Genomic DNA, 12,808 nt, shown 5'->3' with positions numbered 1-12,808 from the left:
GCGCAGAAAGGTTGTGCAGTGGCTACCATTAAGGGTTATTTGTCGGCCTTGTCAGCCTTCATTTGTCTTCCAGACCAACCATAGTTATTTAAATCCCCTATTGTTCTCAGATTCTTGAAAGGTCTTCTGAATCAATATCCTCCAAAACCATTCGTTATGCCTCAATGGGATTTGTCCTTGGTCTTGGCTTTTCTTATGGGGTCCCCTTTTGAGCCTATGCATTCTTGCCCCTTAAGATATTTAGTTCTTAAGACAGTCTTCCTGGTAGCTATAACATCTGCAAGGTGAGTGAGTGAGTTGTAGGCCTTATCGGTTAAACCCCCTTATACAACGTTTTATGGGGATAAGGTGGTGTTGAGGACCAAGGCTGCTTTCCTTCCGAAGGTTGTTTCACCCTTCCATTTGGCTCAGACAATCACTTTGTCCACGTTTTATCCTCCGCCTCATCCTTCAAAGGAGGAAGAAAGACTACATCGCCTGGACCCAAAAAGGGCGTTGAGCTTCTATATCGACAGAATGAAGGATATCAGGCTGGAGGATCAGCTGTTTGTCGGATACGTGGGCAAGAGGAGAGGAAAGGCAGTCCACAAGAGAACACTCTCCAGGTGGGTTGTTCTTTGCATTAAAATCTGTTACTCTTTGGCAAAGAAGGATCCGCCTGAGGGCATTAGAGCTCATTCCAACAGAGCTAAGTCGGCCTCTTCGGCCTTGGCCAGGGGTGTTCCTGTGGTCGACATCTGCAAGGCCGCAACTTGGTCGTACTTCACACTTTTGTGAAACATTACTGTTTGGACTCTGAGGTCAGAAGGGACGGTCATTTTGCACGGTCAGTGCTGCAGGATTTCTTGGATTGACCATTCAGGCACCCACCACCGGGCGTGGTACTGCTTTGGGACTCTATTCATTAGGTGAGGAATCCACAGGTAGTTGTATCCATCAGAAGAACGAGTTACTTACCTTCGGTAACGATTTTTCTGGTGGATACATTAGCTACCTGTGGATTCCTCACGGTGACACCCGCCTCCCCGTTGCCTTTTTGGTCATTCCTAGCAATCCTTGAGTGTGCTCCTTTTGGTCTTCAAAGTTGCAATACATTTTGCATATATGATATTTGTATATATGTGTATATTTATATATAAATCTATATATATATTGTGTATATACATGATTCGTATGTATAAATATATATTTATTTGTTTAAAAAAAAAAAAAAAAAAAAAGAAGGTTATATTAAATCTACAGCTATTTTATGGCAATGTTGTGTGATTTACAATATTAAGAGATGTTGCTTTGCTCTTTCATTGCATTGGGTTATTATTCTCATGCACGTAAAAAATGTTGGTACTGTCATCGGCACGTCGGCGAGGACCTCTTATTGCCTGTATGACGTCAGACGGCGTCGCGTGGGCTAGTGTGACGTCCTCGTCGACGTGCAGAAGCTAGGAAGAAGATTTCCGTCGAATGCTGGCGCCATGGGAGAATTCATTAGGTGAGGAATCCACAGGTAGCTAATGTATCCACCAGAAAAATCGTTACGGAAGGTAAGTAACTCGTTCGTCTCGTAGGATTCATGTGTTTATGGCAGGCACTTGTGTGCTATCTGTATGCTTTCTTGTCCTTGAAGAAATTAAGGGGTAACATTTTTTTCTTTAGACTGGGCAGGCTAGTAGGAGCCTCTAAGGGGTTGTGCAGTGCTTGATGGGTTTGAAGTGTTCTGTTTTATATTTAGAGACCTCATGATGATATTTTTTATAGAAGGCAGATTTAATTTCTTTAATGAGCTTTCTACGCATGTTACGATGTTTCAGAGAGGTTATGTCATCTGGCTTTTGTGTGCATTTTCATTTCTTTTCATGGCATTTCATCTAATGTGTTTTTTTTCATATAATTCTTTTATTGACATAACAATAAAGAACAAATTCAAAACATTGGAGTGCTGCCCTTCCCAGCAGTTTCAGTACCCTCTCAACATCCGACAACTCCCACATCCCTTTCTTCCTCCCTCTGACACAGTTAACAATGTTGTTTGATACAGTGTGCTCCATATGTTGTCCCCTCGAGATCGGTGGGGGCAAGGCGGACAGATGTCATTCCAGCATCCTAAAATGTTCACACACTTTTGGGGGTAACCACAGACTTCATATACCACTCTCTAGCCCAACATACACCAATCCCTCTTCCATTCCCCTAGATGCGGCACCTGTTCCACCTCCCATACGTTTGCAGGTTCCGTTTGACTACTGCCAGTTCCAGTTTTATCCACGTATGTTCCATGTGATTTAGGTCCGTTTAGCCCCACATGTTTAGTAGGCAACATTTTGCAGACAGTCACAGTGCTGCCGCACAGCTCACTCATACACACCACAGCTGACTCCCAACACCTTTGTAATATCGGGCATTTCCACACAATATGATAGAATGTACCTGTTTGTCCACATTTGTGTCTAAAACATTCATCCACCTCCCTCACCATCCTGACTATTGTGTTCTGAGCATAATAGGATTGCAAAGTATCTTAAGCTAAAGTAAGCGGAGCCCCGCTTGTATGGCCACCTCCCTCGAGGACCTTTGCGGGTCTCTGTCCACTCTTTGTCCTCTAGGCTAAGTCCCGGACACCCCACTGTCAGACACAGCAGGGCATCAGGTGCATTGTTGATCAGTTTTAAGTATGTCAGAGAAGTAGCTTTCCGGGGCATATCATAGTCTAGCAGTTTGTCCTCTAGGAGGTGAAGGCTCGGGGAGTTCCACTCCTTCCAGCAATGCTGCCCTAAGTGCATGGCGTATCTGCAGGTATGGCATCTCATCTGTAGGAAAGTACCATCTTGCCTGGCATGTTACCCCCATTTTTCACTGTATATATGTTGTTTTAGTTGTATGTGTCACTGGGACCCTGGTAACCCAGGGCCCCAGTGCTCATAAGTGTGCCTGAATGTGTTACCTGTGTAGTGACTAACTGTCTCACTGAGGCTCTGCTAATCAGAACCTCAGTGGTTATGCTCTCTCATTTCTTTCCAAATTGTCACTGACAGGCTAGTGACCATTTTTACCAATTTACATTGGCTTACTGGAACACCCTTATAATTCCCTAGTATATGGTACTGGGGTACCCAGGGTATTGGGGTTCCAGGAGATCCCTATGGGCTGCAGCATTTCTTTTGCCACCCATAAGGAGCTCTGACAATTCTTACACAGGCCTGCCACTGCAGCCTGAGTGAAATAACGTCCACGTTATTTCACAGCCATTTTACACTGCACTTAAGTAACTTATAAGTCACCTATATGTCTAACCTTTACCTGGTAAAGGTTAGGTGCAAAGTTACTTAGTGTGAGGGCACCCTGGCACTAGCCAAGGTGCCCCCACATTGTTCAGAGCCAATTCCCTGAACTTTGTGAGTGCGGGGACACCATTACACACGTGCACTACATATAGGTCACTACCTATATGTAGCTTCACAATGGTAACTCCGAATATGGCCATGTAACATGTCGATGATCATGGAATTGCCCCCTCTATGCCATCCTGGCATAGTTGGAGCAATCCCATGATCCCAGTGGTCTGTAGCACAGACCCTGGTACTGCCAAACTGCCCTTCCTGGGGTTTCACTGCAGCTGCTGCTGCTGCCAACCCCTCAGACAGGCATCTGCCCTCCTGGGGTCCAGCCAGGCCTGGCCCAGGATGGCAGAACAAAGGACTTCCTCTGAGAGAGGGTGTGACACCCTCTCCCTTTGGAAAATGGTGTGAAGGCAGGGGAGGAGTAGCCTCCCCCAGCCTCTGGAAATGCTTTCTTGGGCACAGATGTGCCCAATTCTGCATAAGCCAGTCTACACCGGTTCAGGGACCCCTTAGCCCCTGCACTGGCGCAAAACTGGACAAAGGAAAGGGGAGTGACCACTCCCCTGACCTGCACCTCCCTTGGGAGGTGTCCAGAGCTCCTCCAGTGTGCTCCAGACCTCTGCCATCTTGGAAACAGAGGTGCTGCTGGCACACTGGACTGCTCTGAGTGGCCAGTGCCACCAGGTGACGTCCGAGACTCCTGCTGATAGGCTCCTTCAGGTGTTAGTAGCCTATCCTCTCTCCTAAGTAGCCAAACCCTCTTTTCTGGCTATTTAGGGTCTCTGTCTCTGGGGAAACGTTAGATAACGAATGCAAGAGCTCATCCGAGTTCCTCTGCATCTCCCTCTTCACCTTCTGATAAGGAAACGACTGCTGACCGCACTGGAAGCCTGCAAACCTGCAACATAGTAGCAAAGACGACTACTGCAACTCTGTAACGCTGATCCTGCCGCCTTCTCGACTGTTTTCTTGCTTGTGCATGCTGTGGGGGTAGCCTACCTCCTCTCTGCACCAGAAGCTCCGAAGAAATCTCCCGTGGGTCGACGGAATCTTCCCCCTGCAACCGCAGGCACCAAAAAGCTGCATTACCGGTCCCTTGGGTCTCCTCTCAGCACGACGAGCGAGGTCCCTCGAATCCAGCGACTCTGTCCAAGTGACCCCCACAGTCCAGTGACTCTTCAGCCCAAGTTTGGTGGAGGTAAGTCCTTGCCTCACCTCGCTGGGCTGCATTGCTGGGAACCGCGACTTTGCAGCTACTCCGGCCCCTGTGCACTTCCGGCGGAAATCCTTTGTGCACAGCCAAGCCTGGGTCCACGGCACTCTAACCTGCATTGCACGACTTTCTAAGTTGGTCTCCGGCGACGTGGGACTCCTTTGTGCAACTTCGGCGAGCACCGTTTCACGCATCCTCGTAGTGCCTGTTTCTGGCACTTCTCCGGGTGCTACCTGCTTCAGTGAGGGCTCTTTGTCTTGCTCGACGTCCCCTCTCTCTTCAGGTCCAATTTGCGACCTCCTGGTCCCTCCTGGGCCCCAGCAGCGTCCAAAAACGCCAAACGCACGATTTGCGCCTAGCAAGGCTTGTTGGCGTCCTTCCGGCGGGAAAACACTTCTGCACGACTCTCCAAGGCGAGAGGGATCCGTCCACCAAAGGGGAAGTCTCTAGCCCTTTTCGTTCCTGCAGAAACCTCAGCTTCTTCTGTCCAGTCGAAGCTTCTTTGCACCCGCAGCTGGCATTTCCTGGGCATCTGCCCATCTCCGACTTGCTTGTGACTTTTGGACTTGGTCCCCTTGTTCCACAGGTACCCTAGATTGGAAATCCACTGTTGTTGCATTGCTGGTTTGTGTCTTTCCTGCATTATTCCTCTAACACGACTTCTTTGTCCTTAGGGGAACTTTAGTGCACTTTGCACTCACTTTTCAGGGTCTTGGGGAGGGTTATTTTTCTAACTCTCACTATTTTCTAATAGTCCCAGCGACCCTCTACAAGGTCACATAGGTTTGGGGTCCATTTGTGGTTCGCATTCCACTTTTGGAGTATATGGTTTGTGTTGCCCCTATCCCTATGTTTCCCCATTGCATCCTATTGTAACTATACATTGTTTGCACTGTTTTCTAAGACTATACTGCATATTTTTGCTATTGTGTATATATATCTTGTGTATATTTCCTATCCTCTCACTGAGGGTACACTCTAAGATACTTTGGCATATTGTCATAAAAATAAAGTACCTTTATTTTTAGTATAACTGTGTATTGTGTTTTCTTATGATATTGTGCATATGACACTAAGTGGTACTGTAGTAGCTTCACACGTCTCCTAGTTCAGCCTAAGCTGCTCTGCTAAGCTACCATTATCTATCAGCCTAAGCTGCTAGACACCCTATACACTAATAAGGGATAACTGGGCCTGGTGCAAGGTGCAAGTACCCCTTGGTACTCACTACAAGCCAGTCCAGCCTCCTACATCATCTGATGTTTATGTTTACTGATGACAATCCTCTGGCTGTACCTGTTATGGAGGTTTTAGTTTTAATGGTTCAAAGTTTCACTACAGCATGGTTATTGTAGAAGGGTGCTGGCATCTGTGTTGGGATCTGATAAGGCGAAGAGGGCTGCTCAGGTCTCAGAGGACATCTTGAGAGCATTTTCTGAGGGATCTGACCATCTTTATCTTTGCTTTGAGCAATTGGCAAAGTGTAGATAAGGATGGAGATCATAGCATGGTTGGTCCAGTTGTTATGCAGGGGCTGGGGTAGTTGCCGGTGTCATCGGCGTTCTAGACCAAGGGTGTTACCCATGCTGTGGACTGCTGTGTTTTGTGGGTGGTTGCTAGCAGCTTTATGGAGGCATCCTTCATGATCCTCATTTCCATTGGTTTCTTAGGGTGCTGAAGTAATCAAGGAAAATAGACTTGGCAGAGCTGGAGGGAGGTTGCTATTGTTATAAGGTTGAATGTCTTGGCGATAAATACCAGGTTATAGTGTGATGATTAATAAACGAGGTGGAGTGTGATGGTCTGTGTAACTGTCAGCAGGAAGTGCTGGGAAGCGGAGTTCAAAGGAGTTGTGCTTCTCTGGTTGCTAGAGAGAGAGTTGGGCGATTATATTTGGTAGTGGACTAAGTTTTCCATCTGATCACTTCTGCCTGCTATCACTGTATTGGATACTGTAGTGCTGTGCTACCCGGGCATCACTTAAGTAGGTGGGCATAAAGTTGAGCCTAGTTTCTGTAATGAATATGGTGTCTGGATTATCAGTAATATGTCAGCATTTTGGACAGCTTGTGACAGTGCTACTTTTCTGTGGGTTTTGTGTGTTTACTGTTGGTGGTGATGGGTGAAATGTTGAGGAGATTGGGCTGCTGGATTATGGTGCACTAGAGTTGGGGTTTTGTGTGAGAAATGTTTGTGATGCAGTCTGTCAGAGTGAAGGGAATACACAGGACACAAATGTTCTGTACTTTTTTAGATGTAGGTGCTTTTAGCCTCATCCTTCCTTAATGAAGGAGCCACCAGGAAGCCAATTGAAGGGGTGGAGGCAGCTTACAGAGAGGAGATATGATCAGTGACTGGACTGCTTGTAGCAGGTGACAGGCAGGAAGGGAGTGGTGCCTCAGTATGATGCTGCTCTTCAATTTGTGCATTGATTTATCTGGATTTGTGGGTTATTGATGATTAATGTGGCTGGCACTCTTGACATCTGTGTTGCCTTGCCTGCACATGCATTTCCACAGCGCACACTGTTAAACAGAGTCCACTGTAGTCTCCTTTGCCTCACCTTTTGCTATTCTGTCTCAGGTAGCGGGTACCTGTCAAGTGTATCTTTTAGGAAACCACTCTTCCCAAAGCATTTAAAGAACACACTGCCTGAAGATGACCTCAAGTAGGGAATCTACCTGGTGAAATTGATTTGTTGTCTGTCTTTTAAAGGGAGACCAGTCATCTGAGGTTTTGTGTGAAAGCCATCCCTCCATGATTTGGGGGTAGCTTTACTGGAGAGGTGGGAGACTGCTGTCTACCAGGCCCCCTCCACCTACCTTCAATTAGGTGAATTAGTTTTTCCCTGTTTTAGTCGTGCCTGCAAGATGTGATCTGGTGATGCAATAGCTTCTAACCATTGTCAGTTCACCGGCTGAGGCTCTGCCCCTACTTAGACACTAAATTGGGCAGGAAGGAGTTAATGAGCAATTCCCCAAATAGAAGCCTTTATCCCAAATTGCCTTAAAAGTGAACTGTTTTGAGATACCCCTTCTGTCCAAAGGATATTTGGCAACATGGAAATCCAAGGCGTATACCCCACTTTATTACACATGCATCATCTTTTCCTCCCCTGTCTAAGATCCTCAAACTAAAGTGAAATTAAATGTTTGAACTGGGTATTGAGTATATAGCATAATTGTGTTTACCTAGCCAATTATTAGAATTATAATAAAGGCTTCCTATTTTCAGTTTTTACAGATAAAAACAAACAATCCATTTCCTCACTGTATTTACGTTTAAAAGTGGGAAAATACAGAAAATTATACTTCTTTTGAGTGATAGTCTTCTTTGTCCTTCATGAATTCCAGACCAACTACTAAGCAGATAAACACTATGAGGGTTTAAAAACAGGACGATACAGGCATATGTTAACATATATTGGTATTTAATGCTAATATTTACTTGTCGCTGTATTGTATTGTTATATTTGGCTTCTTTATTTGCTAAACCTTGACAGGCATCAATGTATGTTTATCAGAGAAGTATATGTGGAAATATACTATCTTACGACTCTATTTTTATTCAGTTCCTAAAATAATTATGCATAAGTACCAATAAAATAGGCAACAAAGAAATATGGATAAATACAGACAAATGTTAAAAAAAAAAACTTTAAAAAAAAACCTTAAAACCAGGAGCCCTAATTATAATTTATGTTGTCTTTCAGCTAGATCACCTCAGGACATCGCTATACACCCTGGTAAGTATTTAAGATCTGAATGTTACTATTTAGCTCTTTGGCCTTGCACTGACTATATCTACTGCTTTCCACAGCAAAATGATTTGTTTAATCTGCTTTGCTAAATTTTGGAGCATTACTTAATTTCTTTCTGTTTAGTCTCCACTTGCCAGTGTTGATGAAATAATGTGTGGTGAGGGGAAACCACCATGGAGGTGTCATGATTTAGCTTTGGTTTGTTGAAGTGGCTTGAAAGTGTTGGGTACAGTTGAATGTGTTTTGATAGGGAAAAGCAAACTACAAGTGGAATTAATAGTTTTACTAAGTGGATGTTGGGTGTAAAGGGCTGTTAAGTGACTGACAGCCAATAGCGGCATCTTGGAGAGGTGTTGAGGTGTTTGTTTAATTTGTGATGATTAGATAGCTGGGTGATGCATCTTTAGTTTGAGTGATGAGTGTGTGTATCACTAGCAATAGCCAACTGTTTGCCAAACCGGGGTGTGCTGTGCATATGTGATTGTTATTTCAAGTGAAACAGGTGGATAATTGGGATGTCATGTGGGTTGGAAGCACTGCAGGGCAAGTTGTACAGAACAGTGCCGGCAAAGCAAACTGAAAAACAAGGCTGGCTTTAAAATTATAAGTGAAACACACACAGAAAGAAACACAACTTTAAGCACTAATGCAGAAAAATACCAGACAACATGCATGCGCAAAGCAAGTGTCCATGTTCACATGCGGAGCAAACTACTTACAGGTATCCATGCAGACACAAACCAACATACATAAAGGCAGTAATGCACATAGACCAACATACATACAGGGACTCAAAAACACACCTGTCAGGTACACAAACCATCACACATACAGTGGGATAAATGCAAACAACACATGTGGAGACAGTCAGACTATTTATATAGACATGTATGAAAAGACAGGTGGATGAGTAATATACGGGCACATGGCTGGTGTGTGCGTGAATTTGAGTGGCAGTGATTAGTAGATGCACGCAAAACTGTGGATGGATAAGTAAGTGCTTGAATATTTTGTCAGCACCTGCATAACGTCCATCACATGCTATTTTTTTTCATAATAGTTCAGGAATTTTCAGCAACTATTTGTTGTGTTTGATTGGGATTGATTGTTTAAGACTGGTTAGTCTATTGTGTTACTTAAGAATATTTTGGTTTTGGCTAAGGAAAAACTTGTAAGTGCTTTAATCTCATAGTCTGTTTTAGCGTGTGCAGATGGATGTACCAATGACTTGCCTATTTCTATACTTGTGTTTTGCTTAGTTTGTAGACTGTTTTGCTTTCAAAGAGTCATCTACAAATCTTCCCAAGGCTGATGAAGTTGCTCTGTGTTGTCCCTGGACTTGCTAAGGTGTTTCTGCAGGACATCCCACGCCTTGTTAATAAAACCTATTTCATATGTTGGATCTAAAGCAAGAATGTAAAATTTCCTAGGTATTGTGAAGGAAAGTTTCAGTTCTGTTAAGGACACAGGCTCACATTATTTTTAACCCTTTCGTTTGTTCTCTCAGCTACCTTAACAAAAAACTCCTCAGTAAAAGACTGCAAATCGCAGGAGTCTCTTCAAGAGTTCAACACAACAACCATAGAGAGTCCCATACATCCCGCATCAAGGAAAAGCACTTCCTCCTTGAGCAAGCATCCAGAATACTGCCCCTCTTTCAAAATTCCTGCTTCTGGTCTGAACCTAAAGGAAGCAAATAGACACAGAAAGAATGAACTTGTGCTACCAGGAACCCTCTCTGAATCACTCATCAATGCCAACAACACTGTCATAGAATAGCAAGAGCCGTAAAGTATCAACAACTTCCAGGAAGAAAACAGCAGAATGAATTGTATTTCAGATAAACAATATGAACATTGGTCTTAGACCCCTTAAGGAACATCAGCATTCATAGATATACTTTCTTTTTTATTATTTTGTTCATTGCATTTATTAAGGGGTACAACATATCAACACAGTTACCATCACATCAGTCGAAAGGCACAATTAGTCAAAAATTTGATAAACGAGCTGCATGGCTATACATTACAAACAACATTGGACCACAAATCCCCCAGGTTCATTTACAGGCTGCCTGCCCTGCGATATGGTTCATTTATTCAAAACATAAAACAGCGGGGATATACAGCTCAGTTGTATTATTCAACGTCTGTAATGGTAAACCACAAAAGAGAATAGAAAAAACAAAAATGGAAAGGGAAGAAGGGGAGGAGAGGAAAGAGGAAGAGGGGTCCGCACATCATTAGCATCATCCCTAGAAGGGAATGATGTGATCCTGTCACCTCAAGGAGGGCTAGCGTCTATGTTATGTCTGAAACCTTGTGTCAGCGGCTACTTAAAACCCTACGGCGGGGACATGAGGAAGGATCCCAAGGGAGTCCGTATGTCATGTGGCTGAGAGTTAGACTGCATCAATTCCCAGTAAGTTGTTAGTTGTTCCTGACAGTATGCAGCATCTGTCAACCACTCCTTACAGCGGGGTATCTGTTTCTTCACCCAGCACATCACCACTTGCACTTGGCCAGCACCAACAGCAGCCCCACTAGTTTACTTTGGTCGGGGGGGAGGACTTCCGTGACGTACCCCATGAGGGAAAGCTTGCGAGGCAGCGACAGTGCGAGCCCGATCGTTTCCTCAAGTGCATCTAGCACTTCCATCTAGTATCCCTGCAGCGCTCCGCAGCTCCACGCCACACCAGGTGCAGAAAATCCGGCGCCGAGCATCTCTCGCATCTATCATCTGACCGGACGCCCATCCTCTTGAGGCGACTGTACAAGCGGTGCTGGAACTTAAAATGTATTAGGTGCAATCTGTAATTGGGGGAGAGCTCTTGAGTATGTGCGCAGCAGTATCTTCACACATTGTCCGGAATGGCCTCAGTCAAGTCCACTTCCCAATGTGCTCTGGCCTCGGGCATGGCCGGGGCTACAAGCTGCATTCAGATATATAGACTGTGATGAGTCTATGTGGAGACGGTGATTTGTACATCTGATCCAGTGTGTGGCACACCAGGGGCGCCTCGGGGAAGCAGTGGTATCTGGCCCGCAAAAGCGCCTTGGGTAAGTAAAGCCGTATAGCGCAGTATCAATCGTCTTGCCAAGCGCAGCTTCTGGGGATATGAACAAACCCTCTGGAAACCAAGACCCCAAGGTAACCATATTCAGATTGCGTCGGCATTCGAATAACTTGTCATTCCTCCGGTACCTGCGGATTCATGTCCCTCATCTGTGTCGAGGGTGCAAAGGCCTCCCCAACTTCGCACACTTCAGGAGCGCCCCCCCCCCAACCCAAAATCCGCACCGTGCACGCAACAGTGGAAACTGCCCTCGGCCTGAGTTGTCCATAAATCACTCTAGAGAGCCTATCAGGCCCGATTGAATTGTGTTCCGGAGCCATATGTGGTAAATATTTTATGGGGTGCAGCCAAAAATGTGCGAAATGGGCTTGTGCACAGTTATAATAAAGTTCCAGATCCTGGGCTCCCAATCCGCCTAGCTCAAACAGAAGTGTCAGTATTTCCCATGAGATTCTGGGCTGAAGGCCAGAGCTATGAATGAAGAGTTAAGCCGTTTCAAGAAGGTGGACGTGAGGACAAGGGGAATGTTAACAAACAGTTAGAGAAATTACGTAAAATTACCATCTTGGCTATGGCTATGTGGCCAGTCAACGAGAGCAGAAGGGAGCTTTATCCTCCAGCCACATGATGGCCTTGCAATAGTTGGCACACCATAACTCATCCACCTTTCCTGCTTAGCCAGATGCCCAGGTAACGCACTGAGCCATCAGCACAGCCCAAGGGATGTTTAGAATGGTACTTCACCGTTGCAGCCGACTGGGGAAAAAACGACTGACTTCGACCAGTTGATCGGAATCCCAGAGATCTGGCCAAGGCGTATTATCTTATCTACCAATATATCAAGATTTAGCTGTGGGTCCTGTATATATAGCGCAACATCATCCGCCTACATGGAGACTAGTATTGAGCATTGTCTAAACTCCAAACACATATGGTTATGATGTTGTCTCAGTCGTGCTGCCAGTGGCTCCATTGCCACCGCAAATAGCAGCAGCAAGAGGGGGCATGCCTGCCGTACCTCTAGCTATTGGGAAAGGTTCAGAAATTGTCCCATTAATTCTCAGTCTAGCAGAGTATAGTAAGCGGATTAATTGGATGAATCTAGGACTCAGACCCACCCTGGCCAATAGGCCGAACATATACGGCCATGGGAGGGAGTCAAACGCCTTGGTGGAGTCCAGGAACACTGCCGCCGCACGATCTTCAGTAGTGATCATTCGGGACAACGCAAAAATGGTATGGAGGTTATTCAAGGTCAAGCGACCAGGCACACACCCAGATTCGTCCGGAAGCACCAAAGACAGGAGCAGGGGTTACAGTAGAGTCACAATTAGCTGCACTAATATCTTATTGTCTATATTTATTAGCGATAATGGCCTATATGATTCGCAAAGATAGGGATCTTTACCTGGTTTCAATATGGT

The 12,808-nt window shown here is 45.2% G+C and overlaps 1 protein-coding gene across 1 annotated transcript in view; it reads left to right on the top strand.

Annotated features, from left to right (window-relative positions):
* FAM3C (FAM3 metabolism regulating signaling molecule C) overlaps positions 1 to 12,808 on the top strand; it is a 251,437-nt gene that overhangs the window by 103,369 nt on the left and 135,260 nt on the right. Inside the window, exon 4 of the mRNA XM_069229911.1 lies at positions 8,261 to 8,293. Within this exon, the coding sequence (XP_069086012.1) occupies positions 8,261 to 8,293 (33 nt within the window). The remainder of the gene's footprint in view (positions 1 to 8,260; positions 8,294 to 12,808) is intronic.

The sequence above is a fragment of the Pleurodeles waltl genome, chromosome 4_1 (assembly GCF_031143425.1).
Source record: "Pleurodeles waltl isolate 20211129_DDA chromosome 4_1, aPleWal1.hap1.20221129, whole genome shotgun sequence".
NCBI classification, from domain to species: Eukaryota; Metazoa; Chordata; class Amphibia; order Caudata; family Salamandridae; genus Pleurodeles; species Pleurodeles waltl.
The sequence above is the reverse complement of the archived record's forward strand: the minus strand, read 5'-3'. Positions and strand labels throughout refer to the sequence as shown.